At 44.3% G+C, this 27484-nt stretch overlaps 1 protein-coding gene and 1 long non-coding RNA gene across 2 annotated transcripts; one reads left to right on the forward strand and one right to left on the reverse strand.

Annotated features, from left to right (window-relative positions):
* The first annotated feature begins 1089 nt into the window (after positions 1-1089).
* Positions 1090-7485, forward strand: LOC136383560 (uncharacterized). Its single transcript, XR_010747425.1, has 3 exons — positions 1090-1219; positions 1308-1391; positions 7247-7485. It is a non-coding gene; the product is annotated as an uncharacterized lncRNA (long non-coding RNA).
* On the reverse strand, positions 5885-6812 carry OR2B2 (olfactory receptor family 2 subfamily B member 2; the record flags this gene model as incomplete). Its single annotated transcript, XM_066353553.1, is given in 2 exon segments — positions 5885-6079; positions 6081-6812. Coding segments are annotated over 2 exon segments (927 nt in total), but the record flags the coding sequence as incomplete, so codon positions are not given.
* Positions 7486-27484: the final 19999 nt, after the last annotated feature.

Raw genomic sequence — 27484 nt, forward strand, 5'->3', positions numbered from 1 at the left:
ACTCTCTGGCCCAGTGTAAGGGCCCCGCCCCTGGCTACAGGCCACGCCCCTTTCCAGTTTGGGAGGCCGGGCTCCTCCTGGCCAGCGGTTCTGGGGGGTGTGTGTGTGTGTGTGTGTGTGTGTGTGTGTGTGCGCGCGCGCGCGCGTGCCTTGTCTCCGTACAGGGGTGTAGCGGTTCTGGGGGTGTGTGTGTGTGTGTGTGTGTGTGTGTGTGTGTGTGCGCGCGCGCGTGCCTTGTCTCCGTACAGGGGTGTCTCTGTACCTAACTAAATCTTGGTCAACTATCGGGAAAATACTCTCAGCCTAGAGAACTTTTTGAGACAAAATAATCATAAATCATAAACCGGGAAGCTTCTCATTGAGAAATGTCATATGTACCCTCTCTGATACCAGAGAATTAATCCATAGGCTGAAATATGTCCAACTCTACCTACTACCATAGTATAAACAAGAATGTAAGTTTAGAGTTTGAGAGGACCATGTATAGCTATTTTCAGTTTTAGAGGTTCAGTTAAAGGGAACATTTAAAACAATAATTCTCCACACAATCTCAAACTTCGGCTGTTTGGGAGAGGGTGGGGGTTAGTAATTATGTGGGTTTGCCTGCCGCTTGGGCTGCCATGGTTCAGCGCAGAGGTTGCCATGAAGGGTAATTTTCCAAAAAAGCACATTCACGGCTCTCGTACGAACTAAAATTGAACCCCTCTTAGGTTTTATTCTACTCATTAATGAGGGCTCAGACGCAGAGGCGGGTTAAGGTCGGTTGAGGCCCGAGGTGCGGAAGAAAATACTGGGTCCCTTTAAAAAGAGAGAGAGAGAGAGAGAGAGACAGGGAAAATAAAAACACACGTTAGCCATGTTTTTAAATAAATAAAAAAATTATGTACTATTCACGTTAAAATTGCACATATGAAACCAAACTTGGTGTCATTAGAAAAAAAGTGTGAAGTTGGGGTTTTGCAGGGCGCTTCAGAAGTCAGGGCCCAGGGCGCGAGCCCGATGCCCCCGCCGTTAAGTCCGCCTCTGCTCAGACGAACAGGAAAGATTGACTTTCAAGGTCCCAACAGGGGCCACTGAGAGGGAGGAAATTCCATTTGCTGGGGCAGAGAATATAAAAGGATGGGCAAGCCAGGCAGTTTTGTTTATTAAGATGCCTATCAAGCTTACTTCTGACGTTCTCCACACCATGATCTCAACACAGCACGTCTCAGTTCCACAGGTGGCGCCCAAGAAAGTGCAGGACTTTCCATTCTTTTCTCCTACAAATCCTCATGTATGTTCTATTCTTATTCTGTTTTCTGTTTCAGCAATAGCTGAATCATCCTAGGAAGTCAGAGATGGAGAAGAAGCTAATCCAGTAAGGCAGGGTCCTCTTCAGCAGGTGGATGCGGGTAAGTGGGTTGGTGGGAGGGGGGGGGAGGGGGTAAGGCCGTGGACAATTTCATGAAGTTTGCTTCTGTCAGAAGAGGAGTTGTTTAGCTTAGATTCAGGAAAGTGTAGAAGAAAGACTGGGAGGAAGAAGCCATGAAAGGAAGAAAGAGTTAGGGAACTTCATATGAGACAGAGGCGCTGGAGAAGCTGCGGGTCCCAGATGTGGTTATGGGCAGATTCACGTGAAGCTTTCTCTGTGGTCTCCTGGTCCATGGACTGGGGTAAGACAAAGATGACTAACACTGTTCCAACCTTGGGTGAGCAAGCCTTTCAACTTTTAGCAGCAGATTTGCAAAATGGCCTGCTTAGCACTTAGTAAGAATTTGTCAAATAGATGTTTTTGTGAATGTCTCTGGATAGAAAATAGATTTAAGATTTTTATATCAGATTATTCCAATTAGAAGGATATACTATTCAGTTCAGAGTATTTCTTTGGATTTTTACCTACTTAGTGAAAATTTATTTGATTATACTGTGTGGTCTAAGGTTTAGTACAGTGGGTTTTCATCTGAGCCACAGGCCTGGAAGAACATAAAAATCTAATTTTCACTTTTTACAATGATGTTTATCAGCCAGTATTTGAAATGTTGTTTCTATCATTGCATGGTTCTTGGGTTTCAAGTTTTTTAAAATATAGTTGTTTTATACTAAAATTCTTCATGTTTACTTACAGGGATGAGCAAAAGTAGGTTTACAGTTGATGTGAGGGAAAAATGAAGTTTATGATTATTACAAGAGCTTTATTAACTCAAAAGAATGTCACAATGCAACTCTAAACCAACTTTTGCCTTCCCCTGTATTTTGAAACATATATCTATGTAAAGAATTTTCAAAAAATGTTTTGCTATCAATGACATGGTATATCAGATAATTCAAAGACATTTCCTTAAAAATAGCAGTGTTATCACCATTGGCCACTTCCCAGAGCATCACCATGAGAAAGATACTAACTACAGATGAAGAAATAGAGGTCAGAGAGATTGGATAGTTTCCATGCATCACACAGCTAGTAAGACTCAGGGCTGGAACTGAGGTGCGAGTCTGTCTGAAGCTACATCTCAAGCGAGCAACTTGTTTTAAGGGTATATTGACTGTAGAAATTGTGGAAAATGCAAAGATGTGTAATGAAAATGAAAGTCTATCACACAGAGATAACTGATATTTTGGTGATAGAAGCCATTTTTTATTGTACATGTAAATGTGGGGTTCTATGTGAGCATGTGGACATAACTTCCACCTAGTTGTAAAACGTTTCAGACAGCAGACACGGAAAACAGCCACGTAGAAGGTGAGACTTTCTGGATTAGAAGGGATCTTATAAGTCATGTGGTCTAACTTTACTCCACTCCAATATTTAAAAATTCTATCTCCACAGAAAGAGTTACCCATTTAAGCTATTTTTTTTTTTCCAGTGTTGACCTCTCATAGTTGAATCAGAGTAGCTTCTGCCCAGCTCTTTTCTGAGAAACTACAAGATTCAACTCAACTTCTACTTGGCTTTTTTTCCAAAGCCTTGACGACAGCTATCATATTCTCTGTCTGTGTCTGTTCCTTTGGTCATTAACAGAAATGGTTGTGACAAATGTGATTTAACGATAGGAAATTCCTAACACAGAATTTAATTAGGAAAGGGATTAGACAGATTACTTAATTAAATCTCTCTTTTTTTTTTTTTTTTTTTCTGAAGCTGGAAACAGGGAGAGACAGTCAGACAGACTCCTGCATGCGCCCAACCGGGATCCACCCGGCACGCCCAGCAGGGGCGACGCTCTGCCCATCCTGGGCGTCGCCATGTTGGCGACCAGAGCCACTCCAGCGCCTGAGGCAGAGGCCACAGAGCCATCCCCAGCGCCCGGGCCATCTTTGCTCCAATGGAGCCTTGGCTGCAGGAGGGGAAGAGAGAGACAGAGAGGAAAGCGCTGCAGAGGGGTGGAGAAGCAAATGGGCGCTTCTCCTGTGTGCCCTGGCCGGGAATCGAACCCTGGTCCTCCGCACGCTAGGCCGACGCTCTACCGCTGAGCCAACCAACCAGGGCAATTAAATCTCTTTTTATAGAGATTTCAATTTTCCCATTTGCTGGAAATGCTCAACTATTTCATCAGGGTATAATGTCAATTTTTTGGTGAGTCCTTTCTTATGTCACACTAAGATCTGCTTTGTTTTTACCCACTAGTAGGAATTCTAACCTTTATGGAACAAATAACTATGAGTTGATGCTTCCTGCTCCTCCCCACTCCCTTTCTCCTCTCTCTTCTCTCTCAAATCAGTAAATAAAATCTTTTTTAAAATTCTACTTGGAAGTTTTAAATAGTATTCAAATACTAAATATATATGTATTTAAATAATAAATATATATTTATTTTTATATGTAATATACTTTTTTGTGACAGAGACAGAGAGAGGGACAGATAGAGACAGACAGGATAAGAGAGAGATGAGAAGCATCAATTCTTCATTGTGGCACCTTAGTTGTTCATTGATTGCTTTCTTATATGTTTCTTGATCAGGGAGCTACAGCAGACCAAGTGACCCCTTGCTCAAGCCAAAGACCTTGGGGTCATGTCTGTGATTTCAAGCTCAAGCTAGCAACCTCATGTTCAAGCTATTGAGCCTGTGTGGGCTCAAGCCGGCAACCTCAGATTTCAAACATGGGTCCTCTGCATCCCAGTCCGACACTCTATTCACTACGCCATGGCCTGGTCAGGCATTATATGTAATATACTTTTAAAATAATCACAAAGTAATTGATGGTAAGATATTTGTACATTTTTGTTACAAATCACTTTAAGACTTATCATTAGATAGTGTAGTTAATCAATTCGTGGCCCTTTTTTTAAAATGTAAAATACTATTTTCAACTATTTTGGCTTCACTTTTACTTCTCATAATTCTTTAAAGGTCATTGACAATGACTGAGATTCCATCAAAACGTATCTCTGGAAGTCTGGACTTCAAACTAGAAATACATTTTCATTGGGAATGTCTTCTCAGATTTCTGCACATTCTTACTGTTTGGCTTTTGTTTTCCCTTTTAATTATAATTGTAATTGATAAACATAAAATGTAAGAACTCAGTAAAATATCTTTACTTCTTTTAGGTGCTGAGGAGAAGCATGTTAATTGTATTTCTTAGTTATTATATATTCTGTTTTTATGACACATTTAGTAGAAGAAAAAAATAAAGGATAGTGGAAAAGCAGTTAAAATGATTACAGTGCAACAAGTCACAAAAACCAACCAAATAACCTACTGACAGTGGGTAAATATTTTCCTCAGCACTTTGCTGAGCTCTGAAGACCACAGGGAAGAAGTACAAATCAGCCTGTGATAACTCAAGGGAACTAACCTGGCATAATAAAGCTTTTCTTCTGGCACAAGAAGAGTGTATTAAACAAGCAACAGATATCATTATGTGATGTGTTATTTGTATGGTTCGGGCAATAAGTGCTGTCGTGATGAGAAGGAGATAATGGAGACAGTAGTGGAGTCGTGAAAAAGTTTTCAAGAGTATTTAGATCTAAAATGTGGCTACAATTTTATCTGGTAGATGGATTAGAATAGGACACCAATGTAGAAATGGAAAGTATAGAAACATGAAAACGGATGATCTAGGTAAAACTGTGCAATAAAAACTTTGTGAACTTTAGTTCTATGTTGCTGTGGAAAGTGTTAAAAATTTTAAGCTAGGGTTATTAATCTTATACGTATAATTAAAAGGAGGAACTATGGATGGTTTCATGGACTTCTGTTAGATCTGCGAGTGAAAAAAGTATTGTGCTCTGTGTATGTCTGTGTAGGTGAGTGCATGTGTATAAATGTGTTTTGTCCCCTAAATTTTTTAGTCTCACAGACATCTAAGACTCTTCTCCAAGTATACCAGTGGTCTAGATAGATAGATAGATAGATAGATGGATAGATAGATAGATAGATAGATTTTTTTTTATAGAGACAGACAGACAGGGACAGAGAGAAAGAGGCATCAACTCATAGTTCTTGCACCTTAGTTGTGCATTGATTGTTTTCTCATACTTGCCTTAACCCAAGAGCTCCAGCTGAGCCAGTGACCCCTTGCTCAAGCCAGCAACCTTGGGCATCAAGCCGGTGGCCATGGGTTCATGTCAGTGAGGCCACACTCAAGCCGGTGACCTCGGGGTTTCAAACCTGGGTCCTCAGCATCCCAGGTCAATGCTCTATGCACTGTGCAACCACCTGGTCATGCTATATAAGTATTTTAAGGTTACACTTTTTTAGGAGATCATAATAGACAAGATCTCAGGACTTAGGCGATGAATATATGCATGCAGTAGAAAATAAATGTTTTCTGTCAACAACATTTTATTTGAAGAAGATCACATTAATATTCTAATCATGATAGTAAAGCAACTTGGAGAAAATTAAATTATTAAAACACGCAAACTACAAGTTTTTAACAATGCCTATCATTTAGCTATTTCTATTTCTTGATTGAAAAGACCCTGGCAATCAACCTCTTAAATGCTTCTTTTACATCTTTGTTCCTCAGAGTGTATATGAGGGGGTTCAGCATGGGTGTGATGACTCCATAGAAAAGAGACACCATCTTTCCCCGGTCCTTGGAAGCAGGGGAAGGTGGCTGGAGATACATATAGAGAGCACTGCCATAAAAAAAATGACACCACAATCAGATAGGAGCCACACGTTCCAAATGCCTTTCGCCGACCTTCCGCTGACCGTACTCTCAACACTGTTTGGACAATAAAAGCATATGATATAAGAATGAGTGCCACGAGTGTCAGAAGAAATAGCGCACTGGTAAAGAATAGTACAGCCTCATTTGCTTTTGTGTCTATACATGACAACCTTAGCAGAGCAGGGACATCACAGAAGAAGAGATCCACTTCCCGGTGGCCACAGAGTGGCATCTGGAGGGTCCAGGTGGATTGCCGTACTGTGTTGCTGAAGCCACTAATCCAGGACGCAGCTGCCAACTGGTGGCAGAGCCTTTGGTGCATGATAACTGAGTAATGGAGAGTCCAACAAATCGCTACAAACCTGTCTAAGGACAGGACGGCCAGGAGAAGACATTTGGTGGAACCCGAGGTAAGGAATCTGAAAAACTGGGCCACACCACCGCCGCAACTAATTAACTTCCTGGTGCTATCTGTGTTCACCAGCATTTGTGGACCTGTGCTTGGGGCATAGCAGAGGTCCAGGAGTGAAAGATTGGTAAGAAAGAAATACATGGGAGTACGGAGTTTGGGATCCAGATATGACACGAGAATTATTGACAGATGGCCAAAGATGGTCAAGATTTAGGAAACTAGAAACACCATGAAGAGTGGAAGCTTCGGCCGTGGTTGATCTGAGAAACCTAAGAGGAGGAACTCCTGGGGGACACTCTCTCATTCCCCTGATTCATGTTAAGTGGTTCAACTCTCGGTTCCCTGAAGTATAAAACGTCCATAAGTTAATAAATACATACTGGTTGACTGTGAGTAATCATATGATTTGCATAAACTTACAGACTGATACTATTAATATGAAAAATGTATTGGTAAAAATATTTTTATCTTTCCAAGTATTTATAAAGTTTTTATATTTGTAACAGCATATTAGCAAAATATGTCTCAAAAACTTTAAAGCATATCATCAGTAGACTTTCTAGCAAGTTATCAGACATCATTTAAGGAGATGTATCCTTTTTTCTCTTAGAAGCTCAGCATTTATATTAGGATTATTTAATAACACAGAATTTGAAATTGGGACTGGACTCATTTCTGACCTTGCCTAATTAGTCACATTTTCTTGGGAATGTTTCTTATTCTCTGTGCTTCAGGTTCTTCCTTTGTCAAGTGAGGACAAGAGTACTTTTCTGAGCTGTCTTGAGGTGAGGCAGATATGCACACTGCTTCGTTACCAATGAAAAATGGCTTCGCCAGTTGAAAACCCACCTTCCCATTTCCTCCTTCACCCTAAACCATCAGCCCCACTAATGGAGACACGGCAACCATCGGAAGTGTCTGCAGCCTGGCATCTGGCATGCCAATATGTCATAATGACGCAGGAACTTGGTGATGTGTGGCAGAAACATTTCCTAGAGGAGCTAACATGGCAGCTCTACCTACTAAAAGCTTGTATTCACCTAGACAAATCTTAACAGGACACTCCAAATAATTTTGCTATTTTATCAGTATCAGAATATAAATGTTTTCATTATTATTCATGCTCATCAATGTGTTGGTGATGTGAATTTTAATGTGGTTCTACCTGTTCTAGGCCTGTTACTCTGTTAAACAATTTCCCCTTGCTCTCATCTGATAAATGTGAGTTAGTCATAGATATAGATATGAAATAATGTTCAGCTGTATCTTCAAGTGAAAAAATTAGTGAACATTTGAATTAGCATGATTTCACAAATTTAAAAAAGAAATTAAAGATATAAAAGTAGAAATACAAAATTTAAAACTTACCTTGAGGGATATAGAAGAAGTGTTACCTCTAGAAAATGGTGATAGGTGAGAGTAAAGCAAGCTGTATTTGCAACTTTCCCTATTTTTTGTTCGAATTTTTAATAAGCAGACATTACTCTTATAGTATTCTTTTTAAATCTCCAAATCTCCCTACTCGCCAATTTACCTCGTGCATTTTTCTTAGACTAGTATCGATTTAGTGTAAAACTTAGATCCCCATCACAATATACATTTTTATATTAAGTTTCATTTTAAAATTTTTTATTGGTTTAACAGGAGAATAAGAAAATGTTAGAGACTGGAACATCAATCTGCTCCTGTATGTGCCCTGACCAGAGATCAAACCAGCAACTTCTGCACTTTTCAGGATGATATTTTAACTGAAAGATAAAATAGCTACTCAGCCACCATCTTTCTTGAGACTTGTTTGGAGGTTCTAGCAGGGGAGCGCAGCTACTCGTATACCCTTGACTGAAGAACGGTCCTCTCCTCTAGCGGGGAAGGTCATCCTCCTCGACCGAGAGCGCAGCTTCGGGAGGGACGCACATGGAGCGGTGAGGGAGGAAGGGGACACCCGCCCAGCCAGCCAGATCAGCCGAATCAACCCTGGCAATCAATGGGGTGACAGATGTCGCAGCCAGATCGCCCTCACATCCAAGCCACCATCTTTCTTAAGAACAATGCAGGCCTGAAGGAGGAAGAAGGACTTGACTACTCAGTAATGGAGCTCAGTCCTCCCTTCTAGCTGGTTGCTGATAAGGGACCATCAGATTAGGGTGCAGTTTTGAGGAACTATGGTGCCACTCCCAATCACAAACAGAAGAAGTTATCTTGCAACTGCCTTTGCCCAAGGCCCTGTGACAAATCCATATAACCCCTGTCCCACCCCTCCCTTGTGGCTGACGCCCATTGCTGGTCTCAGCCCGCCTGCACCCAGGCGTTTTTAAAACAAGCTTTCCTTTTGGAACACACTAGCCTCCTGTTTTTGGTTTTGTGGAAAGGTGCCAGAGAACTATAAAACTTATTATTGGCAACGTCATTTTAAAAGGAAAAGTCAGGCTTTCTGTCCTGTCCTTTTTTTGGAAAATGGAGGGAGAACAATATGAAAGTCTCCTGACTTACAAGGACAACTGGGTCATTTGGGTTTAGTTCTCTGAAAGGATTAAGGTTATCTGAAGCAGTGGTCCCCAACCCCGGGCTGCGGACCAGTACCAGTCCGTGGGCCATTTGGTACCGGTCAGCAGAGAAAGAATAAATAACTTACATTATTTCTGTTTTATTTATATTTAAGTCTGAACGATGTTTTATTTTTAAAAAATGACCAGATTCCCTCTGTTACATCTGTCTAAGACTCACTCTTGACGCTTGTCTCAGTCACATGATACATTTATCTGTCCCACCCTAAAGGCGGGTCCGTGAAAATATTTTCTGACATTAAACCCGTCCGTGGCCCAACAAAGGTTGGGGACCACTGATCTGAAGAACTTCCTTTCCCTTTCAATAAGAGACAAAATTTACATACCACCCTACACTGATTTTAGCTCTCCCTCTTTCCTGGAATCCTGAGATTAACGTGTACCTCTAGGCAAAGGAGGAGAGATAGACACTAAAAGGTTTATGAATGTATTTTAATATGATAAATGACATCACTATTGTGTTACCTTGAAAGTTTACTGTTTTTTTAAATGCCCTATAAACTTATTAATAATTGTGTCATGCTGTCATGCTCTCCCCAACCTATGTGTGGTCAAATGGTATATAACCAGCCTCTGAGCTACATTTGGGGCTGCACAATTTGAGTCAGATATGCCCCAAGGCAGACATATGCGGTCAGCATATTAATAAATCTCCTTTTAATAAAATCCTTTGGCCCTGGCTGGTTGGCTCAGCGGTAGAGCGTCGGCCTAGCGTGCGGAGGACCCAGGTTCGATTCCCGGCCAGGGCACACAGGAGAAGCGCCCATTTGCTTCTCCACCCCTCTGCCGCGCTTTCCTCTCTGTCTCTCTCTCCCCCTCCCGCAGAGCGTCGCCCCTGGTGGGCATGCCGGGTGGATCCCGGTCGGGCGCATGCGGGAGTCTGTCTGACTGTCTCTCCCTGTTTCCAAGCTTCAGAAAAATGAAAAAAAATAATAATAAATAAATAAATAAATAAAATAAAATCCTTCAAAATTCATCTGGAGGCCCTGGCCGGTTGGCTCAGCGGTAGAGCGTCGGCCTGGCGTGTGGGGGACCCGGGTTTGATTCCCGGCCAGGGCACATAGGAGAGGTGTCCATTTGCTTCTCCACCCCCCCCCCTTCCTCTCTGTCTCTCTCTTCCCCTCCTGCAGCCAGGGCTCCATTGGAGCAAAGATGGCCCGGGCGCTGGGGATGGCTCCTTGGCCTCTGCCCCAGGCGCTAGAGTGGCTCTGGTCACAGCAGAACGATGCCCCGGAGGAGCAGAGCATCGCCCCCTGGTGGGCAGAGCGTCACCCCCTAGTGGGCGTGCCGGGTGGATCCCGGTCGGGCGCATGCGGGAGTCTGTCTGACTGTCTCTCCCCGTTTCCAGCTTCAGAAAAATACAAAAAAAAAAAAAAATCATCTGGATTTGGTGTCTCTATGTAAACCCATGGAAGTGAGATATGGTACTTTACAACATTTGGGGGCTCGTCTGAGATCCAGTGTTTCACATCACCAGACAGACACCCCGAATCGGCTGGTCTCTCCAGGAGACTGCCTGACCCTGCTGGAATCTCGAGGAGAGGCGCCACCTGAGATGTTTTCAGGGCTCCCCATTTTTCTGTAGGGTTTGGACAGTTCTTCAGCAGACACCTGCCGGTTCCCAAATTCAACAATTTGGACAATTTGGCAGAGAAATCAAGGAGGTAGGTTGTTGGTCAAATGAGTTTGTAAATATGATATATGTGTTTGCTCGCTTGTGATTTGTGTTGGGTGTGGGGGACGGGCTGTGGGTAGGCAGGGTCCTTGTAGCCTAGGGTTTAGTTTTAAGACTGGGCTTTTCCCCACACCCTTGACTGATTGTATGATCTGGGTGGAATCCAATTATGCCTCAGATAAGTGACTTTGTATCAGAGACTTCCTTGTTTGTATATTGGATTAAGGGTTTTTGGTTTTCTACACTATAAAGCAGGGATAGACCAGGAGCTGGCTCACACAGTTCCTGCTATCACGATTGCAGGGGCTTCCCTGATCCCTTGCCCTTCATGGGAAAAGCTGGTTTTCTGCTTTTCCTTTGTCTTCTTTTGTGGTTTGCCTGTCTTGGTGAGACACCAATAAATAGGATGGCCCACCATCCTCCGACTCCGCCATTTCTTTACCATCTGCCCGAATCCAATGGGAACCTGCATGTGAATGGCCACGATGGCGGCTCCTGGCCTTACAACTGGCGTAGTTTGCAGCAGGATTCAGAGATTGGTATGGGGCTGCCACCCTTGATGGGTGGGGTAGAGTACTGGTTGCTGCTCTGGCTCCCCATGGCTGTCCTTTTAGGGGCCATGGGCTACGTGTTTTTTACTCAAGAGGAAACCAGGAGTTCTGTGCGAGAAGCTGCCCAAGGTCAAAAGCTTGAGTATGAATTGCAAATAGAACGGCAGAAAAGGCTGGAATTGGAGTGAGCACTGGAGAAGGAATTACGGGTTCGCGAGTTGCAGTTTACCCTGGAAGCTGAACGTTTTCACCGGCAGTTGTTGGAGAAACAACTGCAGATTCAAGAGCTCGAGTCTCAGCTTCTGGCCAAAAGCCAGCAGCCACAGGAGCCTCAACAGTCACCAAAGGAGCAGCAGCATCCGTGACGGTGGATTGGCTTTGAGTCAGCGGGAGCAGGCGCTTGCAACTCCTCTTCTGAGGATGAGAAGGCTCAGGCTGAAGCTGCCATACGCACACTGAGAGCCCGACCAGTTGTCACCAAGAAGGTAAAAACCCAGCAACAAAGAGTCCCTCAGGGGCAGCCACAGCCTCCTGCCCAGGTAATGAAACACTCTGTGGTCCAGCCCTATACCCAGGCAGAGCTGATGGAGTTGGGGGCTCAGGAGGCAGAACCTAAGGTCAGTCCCTACCAGAAGGGGCGGGCGCCCATCCCCGACGATGCCTGGTATACTGATGGTTCCAGCAGGGGCCAACCTGCCAAATGGACGGCTATCGCCTTCCATCCGGCCACTGAGACTATTTGGATGGACACGGGTACAGGCCAAAGCAGCCAATGGGCAGAATTAAGAGCTGTTTGGCTAGTTGCCCATAATGAACCTTCACCTCTGGTAATCTGTACTGACAGTTGGGCTGTCTATCGTGGACTGACCCTTTGGATTGCTACTTGGCACATTAACCAGTGGATGGTAATGCACCGTCCACTATGGGGTCAGGCCATGTGGCAGGACTTATGGGAAATAGGATACCAGAAGCAGGTGACAGTATATCATGTCACAGGGCATGCCCCTCTAGCCCATCCTGGGAATGATGAGGCAGATACGTTGGCAAGGGTGCGATGGTTGGAGACTGCACCTGCAGGTAATGTGGCACAGTGGCTTCACTGGCGCCTGCTCCATGCAGGACAGAAAACTATGTGGGCTACAGTTAAGGCTTGGAACTTGCCTGTGTCCTATGCAGAGGTACTTGCAGCCTGTGAGCAATGTGCAGTATGTTCGAAGGAGCACCCTCGGAGACTACTGGTGTCACCTGGACAGATCCAGAGGGGTCATGTCCCACTGACACGATGGCAGATAGACATCATTGGACCCTTACCAAAGTCAGAAGGGTACCAGTATGCAGTCACTTGTGTAGATACTGCCACCAGGCTGCTTGCTGCTTACCCCGCTCGTAACCCTGACCAGAGGGCAGTCATACAGGCTCTGGACCGCCTGAGTGCTGCATACGGGCGACCACTGGTCCTTGAAAGTGACATTGGTACCCGCTTCACTGGTTCAATGGTAAGGCAATGGGCTCAAAAGCTGGGGGTGGACTTGAAGTACCATGTTCCCTACCACCCCCAGGCTGCTGGTATCATTGAGCAGTATAATGAACTCTTAAAGCAGGGACTGCGACAGGAGGGGGGCACCGGCTCTCTTACTGGATGGACATGCCGCTTATGGACAGTACTTTGGACTTTGAATGAGCGACCTCGACGGGGAAGCCCAGCTCCAGTAGAGGCCCTCCTGCATCGGACAGCTGCCCCCATTCAGTTGCAGATACGCACCAAGGACATTTTACCCAAGCCAGGTTTCGGACAGCAGGGCAACGTGCTCTTGCCTGCTCCAACAGCCCTTCTTAAAGGACAACGGCTTCAATGGACTTGGCCCTGGACTGTACAGGCAGGCCCCCCATCTAAGATGGGTGGCCTTGTTGGCACCATGGGGAAAGGGGTTAGAGGTGGACCTCCAGTTAACTCCTTGGGCAACCAGCACCTGGCCACCTAAGGTAGAAGTGTATTATCCCTTGAGTTCTCAAGGGGACAGCATTATGAAGGGCACCTTTGTAATTTCTTTATGGCCAATAATGAGTTCTCCTATTTTACTACACATAGAACCAGCAGATGCTGGTGTATTGGCCAATAAGGTTTGGTATGCCCACTCAGGGCAGCCTCTGGTGCCAGCTACGGTGCTGTCTGCAGACAAAACTCTGGCCTGTATTCTGCCAGAGGGAAAAGATTTGCCTCTCTTGGTGCTGCTGACAGCTCTCTCATTTCGTCCATAGTTTTTGATCTGTTAATCCTACTGCTGTATTTGTACTATCTCTGTTTATGCAATGTATCCCACTGCTTGCACAGTGGCCATCATGGAAGATACCTGTGGTTTAGAGTATAAAGCGAGCAAAAGGGGTGGAATGTTGGTCAAATGAGTCTGTAAATATGATATACGTGTTTGCTCGCTTGTGATTTGTGTTGGGTGTGGGGGACAGGGTGGTGCACTCTCATGATCCAATTATGCTTCGGATAAGTGACTTTGTATCAGAGACTTCCTTGTTTGTATATTGGATTAAAGGTTTTGATTTCTATACTATAAAGTGGGGCAGACTGGGAGCTTGCTCTCTCTCTCGGTTCCTGAGATTATCATTAGAGAAGAGACTGGAGAAAGGCTACGTGGAGGAGAGGAGAAGCAGCCAAGATGGTGGAGTGCTGAAGAAGAAGCCAGTTTGTGCAGAGAGAAGGACATGGGGAACAGAGGTGAATAAGGCTGGTGAGGTAGAAAATTTTAATCCTAGGAAAACTCAGATAAATCAGTGGCTTTGGGAGCCCAGAATGGAAAGGAAAGTGTTTTCCCACTGTGTGTATTTCTTACCCCCAGGTGCGAGCTAGGATTAAAGCTAATGGCCCACCAGTTCTTGGCTTCCACTAATTGTCTTCCTAGAGGGCAAATAAATGTGCAAACACAAATGGACAACTCTGGAAGCTGGAGGCAGAACCTAGTCCCCACTAATGTCCTTCCAGCAACCAGACATCTCCCAGCAAAGCCTGAGGCAGGACTTAAAAGCTAGAATTTAGAACAGAAGATAAGCTAGAATTCATTACCGTCTGTCCAAATCAAATGCGAACCTGCATGGTCCAGGCCGCTGTGATGGTGGCTATGGCTACTGGCCATACATATAATATATTATTAGCCAAAAAAGAAATACAGGAACCAGGCAAAGCAGGGTGAGGGTAACAGTAAAGAGAGACTGCACACAGTCCACAGTTCCTGTGAGCTTTACAGATGCTGAACAGATCTCCTGGTCCACGTAACTGAGGTGACTGAAACGCCCCCGTGTACCCAGGGCACTGACAGTTTCTGATAGAGCAGCTTCCCTTATCAGAAGTGTTTCCATTTGGGTCAAGTGTAAGGTCTCCCTCGCTGTAACGCTGGAGCACAGAACAATCCTTATACTGCTGCTCGGGAGGCATCTTGGGGTCACTGAGGACACTGCCCCCGTTTTCTCCTCTAACCTGCACCAGTGGCCTTGGTTGATTGGCCCTAGAGCTGGCGTTTCTTTCTAGAGCTCAGCCAAACTATGAGGAGCCCAGAAATTAATTCCTTTTTTAATCAGTTGACCCCCCCCCCTCCACTCTGAAAGTCAGTACTTACAAAGTGACACATGTAAGCTGCTTTTGTCATCACTATATATACTGTTAGTTCACATACCCTGTGATAGGTCAGTTCGTCCCCTGCTGTATAGGTGGTGAGAGCAGAAGAAAGGGGGAGAGTGTCAGTCCAACCGGAAGCCTTGGGCCAGAATAAAGAGCAATGGAGCCAGGAAGCACCCAGGAGAGGAAACCTGGGAGGGGCCGTGCACTGATTATTGTATCCTGCTTTACTCACCTTATTACCTTATTTGTTTTTGCACATCTGCCCATATTCCAAACACCCAGTAACTTCATTGATTTATCCACTCTTAAAAGCGTATCTTTAGATGAAATAGTTGCGGTATCGTTTTATATTTTTAAAGTTTTAAGTGATCTGAATTCTTATCTGTATCACCAAATGTTAGGATTGACATTTTGTTGTTAACAACTAAAACAAACAGAAACTCAGGAAGTCCTGAACTTATATAAGATAAGTTCCTGATTATTTACCTTGCAACTGTGGCTAATGCCTGAAAGGCCGCTGAGTTCTCCCGATCCATAGTCCATATCTGAGCTCAAATGTTCAAAAAGATAAGGTTCCTTAGAGTCTTGAAGGCCTCTTTACAAGCCGCATGATGGAAAGGACATCAGAACAAGAGAGATCACAAGAATTTTTAGTTCTAAGTCTGCCAGCAAGTCACTGTATAAGTGGACAAGTTAGTTAATAGTTTTGGATGTCAGTTTTATCTTCTGTAACATTATGGGGTTGGTAGTTTAATTTCAACATAAAAACTGTTTCTTTTTAGATTTTTCTCAAATTATCTCAGATTATGTGAGATAGACTTCTACCTGTTGGATCATAAGATGACTAATAGGAGTAATTTCCCACACAGTGTATATATACATTGTAGATTGATTCAACAGTACAGAAAAGTTTGTAATCTTTCTACCATGGAAGATTAATTTAGCAAATGGAAACTAAATTTATACGCTCAGAGAAGTTACTTACCCAAGGTCCCAGAGCTGATAAGACTAGAACCTAAGACTGACTTGTTCTAAAGTTCTTATTTCCCAAAGACATTGCAGATATATTCAAAATAACATTATTTATGTCATAGGAGCTGAAGCTGAATCAATTTTTTCATAGCAGATAATTTAGTTTTTGCTGAGATTTGAAATGTAACAGTCATTGAAATGAGTGCTTAGAACACTCAGAATTTACTTAGTAATTTTTTAAATTATTTTCTAATTGCCTCCACCTGAGGCATAGAAGATAAATCAATTTATTTTTATGTCCAAGAAGCCTGGAATTCAAGTAAAGCTAATTTAAATTTCACAGGTCAAATGACTTCTTCATATATGATTTGGTTGTGTAACGGATTTAATGAAATTCATATTTCTTTTAATTACACTGGATATGCAGCAAGTTCTGAGGTGTCCGCTAAAGTAACTGGAAGGTGAAAGCCAAGTTTACCAATGACTACAATAGGGGCTCTGGCATCATGTTGATTGTTATTCAGGCATCAACAGCTGGTTTTGGGGGATTTATTGGATTGTTTTGTGGGTTTTTTTGTATTTTTCCGAAGTTAGAAGTGGGAGGCAGGCAGTCAGACAGACTCCCATATGCACCTGACTGGAATCCACCCAGCATGCCCACCAGGGGGCGATGCTCTGCTCATCTGGGGTGTTGCTCCACTGAAACCAGAGCCATTCTAGCACCTGAGGCAGAAGCCATGGAGCCATCTTCAGTACTCAGGCCAACTTTGCTCCAATAGAACCCTGGCTGTAGGAGGGGAAGAGAGAGATAGAGAGAAGGGAGAGGGAGAAGAGTGGAGAAGCAGATGGGCACTTCTGTGTGCCCTGACCAGGAATTGAACCCAGACTTCCACACGCTGGGCCGACGCTCTACAGCTGAGCCAACCGATCAGGGCTAAATGCTGGTTTTAGAGTTTTTTCTGACCAGTTTTGCAAAATGGCTAAACGTATGTGTTCTTTCTATTTCAATGTTGTTTGGTTAGTCTTTGGCAGAAATCTCAAACACTGAGTTGCAAAGCACTTCCCCTACAATTTATAGTAATTAATATCCCAATTGAAGAGGAGGAAGGAGAGCTGAAATCCATTGAATTGCTCAGCAACCTCTTTCTCTGGGGACTGGATCCTCAACTTCTTGTAAGACAAAAGGAATAACAATGGGGAAAAATATTCTTATCGAAGAAAGTTTACATTTAGTTTTCTTCTGTAAACTACTTATTGAAATCTCCAAAGCCATACTTACCTGGCAGGGGAGATACCATGATCATGAAATCTCCAAAGCCACTTATTACTCCTATCAGGAAGGAATTTTTCATTCCGCTTGTAAAGCCAGTAGCCACGGCCACCATCACAGCCGCCTGGCCTGTGCAGGTTCACATTGGATTAGGACAGATGGTGATGAAACAATGGAGCCAAGAACTGATGGGCCATTACCTTTAATCCTAGCTTGCACCCGGTGGGCAAGAAATACACACAATGGGAAAACACTTCCCCTTCCATTCAGGGCTCCCAAAGCCACTGACTTACCCGAGTATTCTAGAATCAAAGGGTTCTACCTCATCAGACTTATTCACCTCTGTTCCCCATCTCCCTCTCTCTGCACAAACTGGCTTCTCCTTCAGCACTCTGCCATCTTGGCTGCTTCTCCTCTCCTCCACATGGCCTTTCTCTGCTCTCCTCTCTAATGCTAATCTCAGGAACTGAGAGAGAGCAAGCTCCCTATCTGCCCCATTTTATAGTGTAGAAATCGAAACGTTTAATCCAATAAACAAACAAGGAAGTCTCTGATACAAAGTCACTTAGGGTGGGAAAGGCTTAGTCTTAAAACTAAGCCTTAGGCTATAACGACCCTGCCTGCTTTTACAGCCTGTCCCCCACACCCAATGCAAACTAAAAGCGAGCACACCTATATATCATATTTACAAACTTATTTGACCAACACTGCTTGTAAGTTCTCTAAGCAACTTTCTGCCCCTCCCTTAACCACCTAGAAGAATTTGGAATTCGGATCTTCTCCATAACAATAGATTATCAGAGATAACCTCTTTGACCTATCTATAGGGCAAGGCAAACTCCTATTTACCAAACACCTGCTCTCCTAAAAGGCTGGAGGTCAAGTTTTAATTAGAGGACCTTGGAATTTGGCCGTTTTCAGTCAAGGGGCATCAGCCCTGAATCTTCCTAAACAGACCCTTCCTTCTCAAAAGGCCTTTATATTCAAGTTCCAGTCATATCCTGGTCCTTGGGTTCCTGGAGGGGGAAAGAGATTTTGGTTCCAGGTGCAGCTGGAGGTCAAAGTTCTCTCCTTTGTGAATCTTTTTCTCCAGGACCTCTAGTTGTGGTCTGTTGTCTCTGAAAGGCAACTCGGTATCTTGGTAAACAGGATAGGACCATTTTGAGCCGGTTCTGTGGTTACAGAATTGGTAAAAAGGACTTTGTAGGTGAGATTCAATAAGGATCGTGAGATGGGGAGATCATTTTGTATTATCTGGGTGAGTCCAGTGCAATCACAAGGATTTTTTTTCCTTTTTTTTTACAGAGACAGAGAGAGAGTCAGAGAGAGGGATGACAGACAGGAAAGGAGAGATGAGAAGCATCAATCATCAGTTTTTTATTGCGATACCTTAGTTGTTCACTGATTGCTTCCTCATATGTGCCTTGACCGTGGGCCTTCAGCAGACTGAGTAAACCCTTGCTCAAGCAAGCAACCCTGGGTCCAAGCTGGTGAGCTTTGGTCAAACCAGATGAGCCCATGCTCAAGCTGGCGACTTCGGGGTCTCGAACCTGGGTCCTCTGCATCCCAGTCCGACACTATCCACCGCGCCACCACCTGGTTAGGCAATCACAAGGATTTTATAAGAAAGAGTCAGTAAAGTCAAAGTCAGAAAAGGAGATCAGAAAATGTTATGTTACTGACTTATTTTTCTGGAATAAATGTCTAGAATGTGATTGCTGTGTCATAAAATAAGTGTATGTTTAGTTACTTAAACTATTTTCCAAAGTGGTTGTATTATTTACATTACTACCAACAATATGTGAGATACCCATTTTCTCTGCATTCTTGTCAGCATTTGGTGTTAATGTGCTAAGGTGCCAGAGAACTGTAAAACTTAGTATTGGCAACGCCATTTTAAAGAGGAAAAACGGTTGGCTCAGTGGTAGAGCGTTGGCCTGGCGTGCAGTAGTCCCAGGTTCGATTCTTGGCCAGGGCACACAGGAGAAGTGCCATCTGCTTCTCCACCCCTCCCCCTCTCCTTCCTTTCTGTCCCTCTCCTCCCCTCTGGCAGCCAAGGCTCCATTGGAGCAAAGTTGGCCTGGGCGCTGAGGATGGCTCCATGGCCTCTACCTTAGGCACTAGAATGGCCCTGGTTGCAACAGAGCAATGCCCCAGATGGGCAGAGCATTGACCCCTGGTGGGCATGTCAGGTGGATCCCGGTTGGATGCATGCGGGAGTCTGTCTGACTGCCTCCCCTTTTCCAACTTCAGAAAAATACAAAAATAAATAAATAAATAAATAGGAAAAGTCAGGCTGTCTGTCTTGTCCTTTCTTTGGAAAATGGAAAAAGAAGGATATAAAAGTCTGACTTACAAGGGTCATTTGGTTTTAAGTTCTCTGAAAGGATTAAGGTTATCTGAAGAACACTCTTTTGCTTTCAATAAGAGACAAAATTTACATATGACCCTACACTGATTTTAGTTCTCCCTCCCTTCCTGGAATCCTGAGATTAACGTGTACCTCTAGAGTCTCCTCTAGACAAAGGAGGAGAGATAGACACTAAAAGGTTTATGAATGTCTTTGATTGTATTACCTTGAAAGTTTTAATGTTTTTTGTAAATCCCCTAGACAAATGTTATAACCTTGTTAATGATTGTGTCATGCTGTCATGCCCCCCCCCCCCAACCTGTATGTGGTCAAAGGGTATATAACCAGCCTCTGAGATGTATTTGTCGTGCATGACTTGGGTCTGCAAATACCCCGTGTCAGCCAAATGCGGCCGGCATATTTAAAAAATCTCCTCCTTTAATAAAACCTTTCAAAATTCATCTGGACTTGGTGTGTCTATGTAAAACCACTGAAGTGAGGTACAGTACTTTTCAGAATCTGGGGTACAGTACTTTACAACATTATCACTATTTTAAATTTTAGCTCTTTTATATAAGTGTATATTTATACCTTTTTTTAAAATTAGTATTTCCATAATGGTGTTGAATACATTTAAAGATTTTTTTTTTCACTTTGATTTGAGAGAGAGAAGGAGGGAGGGAGGAAGGGAGGAGGGGAGAGAGGGAGAGAAGCATCGACTCCTTGTTCTACTTAGCTGTTCATTCATCCATTGCTTCTTGTATGTAACTTGTCAGGGAATGGAACCTGCAACCTTGCACACTGGGACCATGCTCTATCCACTGAGCACCCCAGTCAGGGCTTGAACATATACTTTTCATGTGCTTATTTGCCCTTATTATTTCTTCTGTGGTAAAATGTTAGTTAATGTCTTTTGCCCATTTTTTAATCATTTGTGTATTATTTGTTCTTACTGTTGAGTTTTGAGAATTCTTCACATATTCTAGTTATGAGTTCTTTGATAGAGATATAGTGTTGGGCAGATAAAATATATTATGCTCACTTTGTTAAAGATGACACTGCCCACGTAGAGGCCCGTCACCCTGATATTAATATGTGTTGTGGGCAGGCAGAATCCTTGTAGCCTGGGGCTTGGTTTTAGAACTAAGCCTTTCCCACCCTTTTTGATGTGGGGTGGTACAATCCAATTATGCCTCAGATAAGTGACTGTATCAGACTTCCTTATTTGTATATTGAATTAAGGTTTTGATTTCTACACTATTAAATGGGGACAGAACGGAAGCTCTCTCTCTTGGTTCCTGAGATTAGTATTAGAGGAGAGAGCAGAGAGGAGAGCAGAGAAAGGCCACGTGGAGGAGGCCAGGAGAAGCAGCCAAGATGGCGGAGTGTTGAGTGAGAAGCCAGTTTGTGCAGAGTTTGTGCAGGGAGAAGGAAGGAGATGGGGAACAGAGGTGAATAAGTCTGGTAAGCTAGAAACCTTTGATTCTAGGAAACTCGGATAAGAGAGTAGCTTTGTGAGCACTGAATGTGAGTGGGTTTTGGAGCCCAGTGTGTGTTTTTTACTTGCCCACTGGGTGCAAGCTAGGATTAAAGATGATGGCCCACCAGTTTTTGGCTCCTTTGTTTCTTTACTGACTGTCCGAATCGAATGCGAACCTGCATAGGACTGGCTGCTGTGATGGTGGCCGTGGCTACTGGCTTTACATATAGTTAGCAAATATTTTCTACTAGTCTATAAACTGGTCTTTTATACTTTTAACAGGGTCTTTTCACAAAACAAATATTTTTTTTAATTTTTTATTTTTTCAGGGACAGAGAGAGAGTCAGAGGAGGGACAGATAGGGACAGACAGACAGGAATGGAGAGAAATGAGAAGCATCAATCATCAGTTTTTCGTTGGGAGACCTTAGTTGTTCATTGATTGCTTTCTCATATGTGCCTTGACTGTGGGCCTTCAGCAGACCGAGTAACCCATTGCTTGAGCCAGCGACCTTGGGTCCAAGCTGGTGAACTTGGCTCAAACCAGATGAGCCGGCACTCAAGCTGGCAACCTCGGGGTCTTGAACCTGAGCCCTCTGCATCCCAGTCCGATGCTCTATCCACTGTGCCACCACCTGGTCAGGCACAAAACAAATATTTTAAATCTTGATGAAATTCAATTTATTTTTTTTCTTTCATGAATCATCCTTTTGGTATCATGTATAAGAAAACAAACCTTTATACAACTTTATTTTTCATTTTATCTTTCTTAGAGTTTACTGAGATTCTTGAATGTGACATTATTTTCATGTTTTGCTTCTGCCCCATTCTTTGTCACTTCTGATGCCCTGATGATTTGCATCTTAAATTATTTGTGTAGACCTGTATGTCATTAATGTCACATTCAGACTGAGTTCTTTTTTTCAGTTATTTTACTTTTCATTTCTAAAATGTACATTTTATTCTTTTTTATGTGTTAAGTCTGGTGAAAATCTCATGAGTTCATTTGTTTTATCCGTATTTTTTTTAACAAATTTATCACAGTTATGTTCAAATGTTGATCTAATTTCAGAGTTCTCCTTCTATGCCTTATTTTTTTTTAATTCTTTATTACTGATCATATGGTCTTGCCTCTTTTCATATCTAGTAATTTTTTATTACTGGGCTTTGTGTAAATGGACAACAGCGGCACTATCTTCCACCAAACGGGTTTCTTTGTGATACCCTTTAGGTCGGTCACATTAAGGGCTTCTTTCTCTTCCCTTTCCTATTATCCACCCTCCTCACCACATCCACTCACACACCAACCACAATTAGCATTTCAGTTCTGTCATTTTTGCTAAACTCTAAATCTCCCCTACTCCTTTCTCTAAATGTACATTGTATTCTCTTAATCATAATTCACCTCTTTAATTTTTCTTTAAAAGAAACTAAAATACAATATAGAATGTAGATAAAGAGCATCTGACCTGACCAGGTGGTAGTGCAGTGGATAGAGCGTTGGGCTTGGAAGGCCCAGGCTCGCAGGCCTGGTTTCAAAACCCCAAGGTCGCCCTGGCCGGTTGGCTCAGCGGTAGAGCGTCGGCCTAGCGTGCGGAGGACCCGGGTTCGATTCCCGGCCAGGGCACACAGGAGAAGCGCCCATTTGCTTCTCCACCCCTCCGCCGAGCTTTCCTCTCTGTCTCTCTCTTCCCCTCCCGCAGCCAAGGCTCCATTGGAGCAAAGATGGCCCGGGCGCTGGGGATGGCTCTGTGGCCTCTGCCTCAGGCGCTAGAGTGGCTCTGGTCGCAACATGGCGACGCCCAGGATGGGCAGAGCATCGCCCCCTGGTGGGCAGAGCGTCGCCCCTGGTGGGCGTGCCGGGTGGATCCCGGTCGGGCGCATGCGGGAGTCTGTCTGACTGTCTCTCCCTATTTCCAGCTTCAGAAAAAAAAAAAAGAAAAAAAAAAAAAAAACCCCAAGGTCTCCAGCTTGAGCCCAGAGGTCACTGGCTTGAAGCCCAAGGTCTCTGGCTTGAGAAAGGGGTCACTGGCTCTGCTGTAGGACACCCACCCACACCCACCCCCGGCCTGGTCAAGGCACATATGAGAAAGCAATCACTGAACAACTAAGGAGCTGCAACGAAGAATTGATGCTTTCATCTCTTTCCCTTCTTATCTGTTCCTATCTGACTTTCTCAAAAAATAAATTTAAAAAAGAGCTTCTGGAATCCAGATGAAAGAACAGCCAACTGTAAAAAAAGAGTGTTTTCCCAGAAAACTATTTGAACTGAGCCTTGATCATTTTAGTATTGTTTTTAATAAAATAAACATTCCCATCTGAGAGAACACTGTAAGCAAGGAGACATACAGGTAGCAAAAGTCACAATTAGGAAAGGTCCACTTTATGTCAGGATATTTAATACTTAATATAGATCTTTAATATTTCTTACCTTATTTACCTTCATAAAAATGCTTCTAAGTAATTTTCCCTGCAGTGATAGTAAATGAGGCTTTCTGGTTTTTAAGCTTGCATGAGTTTTTCTGAGCGGGAATTTGAGACATTCTCTTTTCAACAGCTACTTGCCTTCCCCTTTAGTCTAATTATTTTCCAGAGAATATTCAGTTTTTCATCGTTTATAGTGAGTAGTTTAGTGCATTAAGAGTATAAAGTAAATAGAAGCTTCTTTAGGTAGAACTGGAAATGTAGGTTGATTCCTACAGTCTCAATAATAAGGAAAACAGGTATTTCTTTAGGCAAGCAGGCTCAGTCAAGGACTTAAAGTATGGGATGGTGTTGGGCAGATGAAATATATTCTGCTCACTTTGTTAAAGATGGTGCTGCCCACATGGAAACCCATCACCCTGGTGATAATATTAGTTGCCCCTCTTGCTTGGGATAGGCATGATAATATTAATGTGTGTTGGGGGAGGGCTTTCACTCCAAAAGGTTTTAAAAGAGATTATGTTATTCTGGGGAAGAGTGATTATGTTCTAGGAGCAGACCATGCTGGTGGAGAGCAGATAAGGGCCACGTGGAGGAGAGGAGAAGCGGCCAAGATGGTGGAGCTCTGAAGGAGAAGCCAGTTTGTGCAGAGAGAAGGAGATGGGGAACAGAGGTGAATAAGGCTGGTGAGGTAGAAACCTTTGATCCTAGGGAAACTTGGATAAGTCAGTGGCTTTGGGAGCCCTGAATAGAAAGGGAAGTGTTTTCCCACTGTGTGTATTTCTTGCCCCCAGGTGCGAGCTAGGATTAAAGCTAATGGCCCACCAGTTCTTGGCTCCCTTGTTTCATTACCGTCTGTCCGAATCAAATGCTAACCTGCATGGGCCAGGCAGCTGTGATGGTGGCCGCGGCTACTGGCTTTACAGATGGTAACACCTATGTTTTAGAGAGGCTCTGTTGGGCAGATAAAATGTATTATGCTCACTTTGTTAAAGATGGAGGCCATCGCCCAGGTGATATTAATGTGTGTTGAGAATCCTTGCAGCCTGGGGCTTGGTTTTGGGATTAAGCCTTTCCCACCCTTTGGGGCAGTACAATCCAATCATGCCTCAGAGAAGTGACTTTGTATTAGAGACTACCCTATTTTGTATATTGGATTAAGGGATTTTGGTTTTCTACAGTATAAAGTGGGGGCAAAACGGGAGTTTGCCCTCTTGGTTCCTGAGATCATCATTAGAGGAGAAAGCAGAAGGAAGCCACATGGAGTAGGCCAGGAGAAGCAACCAAGATGGCAGAGTGCTGAGTGAGATGCCAGTCTGTGCAGAGTTTGTATCTGGGATAAGGAAGGAGATGGGGAACTGAGGAGAATAAGGCTGGTGAGCTAGAAACCTTTGATTCTAGGAAACTCGGATAAGTCAGTGGCTTTGTGAGCACTGAATGTGACTGGGTTTTGGAGCCCAGTGTGTATTTTTTACTTGCCCGCCGGGTGCAAGCTAGGATTAAAAACTATGGCCCGACAGTGATGGCGCGGTAGGAAGCGATACCGAAAATCTCCCCATAAACTCAACAAGTTCTTCAACCAGAAACAGAAAAACCTATCCTTGGAGTCTTCAGATGCTTCACAACACACCCGAAGGTAGGATCGAGCGAAAGATTGGCTAAATATATGGTCAAACCCCGGGGGAAATAAGGAGTAAGAAATGCTCCGCCTTCCTCTCTAATCCAAACAGGATGGCTTTCACTGAGAACTGAGAATATAGAAACTAAGGCGGGCATAGGGAGTAAATAGGTCCAGACTGCAGTACAAACAGCCAAACCAGGCTGTGGCACGGAGATCCAAGCCGTGGAAAAACCTGGGCAATTCAAGCTAACACGCGCGCCAAACCCAGACAAAGAAAGACAAGTGGGACAGCCATTTTCCACATCTCCTGGCTGGCGCGCGCGGGGTTAGTGGGCAAGAGATTCCCACAAACACTTCAGGGGTGGGCGCAGCCCGTGCTAACCCACAGAGAAGCAGAGTCAGAGGCCTCTGTGAGGGCTAAAAGCAGCATCTCCTAGGAGCCCCAGCGCCCTGAGGGGACCGGGCACAGGGAGGGAGCTGGAGCCAACTCCAAAGGCGAAACTTTTCTGTGTGGGAGGAGGGATTTCTCCGTCCCGCCTGAGACTCAGAATCGGGTCAGCGCCCACGCACAGAGAGTGTGCAGGAGATTCCTCCGAACTCCTCAGGGGTGGGCGCTCGTGTTTTCCCTCAGAGGAGCAGAGTCAGAGGCCAGTAAGCGGGCCAGGAGCGGAAGCCCCAGCGCCTTGGGAAAGCCGCACGGGGACAGAGCGAAAACCAATTCCAACCCAATAACTTTTCTGTGTGGGAGGAGGGCTTTCTCAGAGTGAAAGACGTCCTGTCTGAGACTCAGAATCGGGTCAGTGCCCACGCACGGAGAGTGTGCAGGAGATTCCTCCAAACTCCTCAGGGGTGGGCGCCCGTGTTTTCCCTCAGAGGAGCAGAATCAGAGGTCTGCGAGCGGGCCAGGAGCGGAAGCCCCAGCGCCTTGGGAAAGCCGCACGGGGACAGAGCGAAAGCCAATTCCAAACCAGTAACTTTTCTGTGTGGGAGGAGGGCTTTCTCAGAGTGAAAGACGTCCCGTCTGAGACTCAGAATCAGGGTCAGCGCCCACGCACGGAGAGTGTGCAGGAGATTCCTCCGAACTCCTCAGGGGTGGGCGCCCGTGTTTTCCCTCAGAGGAGCAGAGTCAGAGGTCTGTGAGCGGGCCAGGAACGGAATCTCAGGCAGCCCTAGCCCCCTGGGAAAGCCGCACGGGGATAGAGCGAAAGCCAATTCCAAAGCTCGATCTTCTCCGTGTGGGTAGGGATTTCACTCGAAGTATGACCTGTCTGGTCTGACATCCTGGTGGGTGCGCACGGAGAGTGGGCAAGAGATTCCACCGAACGCCTCAGGAGTGGGCACTCGAGTTATCCCACAGAGGGGCAGAACCAGAGGTCTTTGAGTGGGAGGAAGCCACGCCTGATTATGCTAGCAGCTCTGACTGACTGAGCCTTACTCAGAGCCCTGTGCTGAGTGGGAATAGAGTGGGGAGTTGCCTGCTCTTTGAGACTCTTACTATCCAGGCAGAGGCAGCAGCAACCCCATAGCTGGATTACCAGGCTTCTAATTGTGGAAGGAATAGTCTAGAAGAGAGGCTCCAGGAACACTCTCACAGTGAGAGATCCTCTCACTGTTGGAGCCTATAAACACTAATAAGCCTCAACTGCCAACGAGACTGAAGCCCAATACATGACATCACCATAGAGAATTACCAACTGCAAACCTCTTCCAGAGCGTGCCACAGGGGCAGAACCCGGGGTACAAAGTCACCGACCAGAAAGACAAAAAAGAAAAAGCAAGACGACAACCTCTCAAAATCAAGAATAATCTGCAGACTTTATAACCTATCCCATTTTATTATATTTGTTTGTCTGTGTCTCTTTTCTTTATACTTGATTTCTTTTTTTTTACTCCAATTTGGTCATTTAATTCTCTTTCAGTCTTACTCTCGCCTCTCTTTGAACTACACTACCCATAAGTGTTACATCTCCCATTATCTTTTCTTTCCTTCTCCTTCCTCTCTATGAGGGTTGCAATCCAAAACCCCTAACTCTCTCTCTTTCTCTCTCCTCCTTTTTCTTTTTTCTTCTTTAAGTGGTTCCATCTTTTCTCTCTCTCTCTCTCTCTCTCTCTTTTCTCCCTCTATATTAGCCTCTTCCTCTCTCCTTTACATCTTCTCTCATTCAAACCTCAATAACGAACAAATTATCTTATCTGGGACTCAAACTTAAGTTTGTGACATTTTGGATGGTTTTTACTTCACCTTTTTAACACATTAGAAGTGCTACCATCCCTGGCTCTCCATTCTATCTAGTTCTTGTTCCACTAAATACAATAGTAATTTTTTAATTTTCCACCCCTTTTTCCTGTTTCCCTCTTATTCCTCTCATCATAACTCTGAGTCAGCCAACACCTAAAAGCAAAGCATTTTATTCTTGACCCAAATTTTTTCCCAATTTGCT

Source organism: Saccopteryx leptura, chromosome 11 (genome assembly GCF_036850995.1).
Source record: "Saccopteryx leptura isolate mSacLep1 chromosome 11, mSacLep1_pri_phased_curated, whole genome shotgun sequence".
Taxonomy (NCBI): domain Eukaryota; kingdom Metazoa; phylum Chordata; class Mammalia; order Chiroptera; family Emballonuridae; genus Saccopteryx; species Saccopteryx leptura.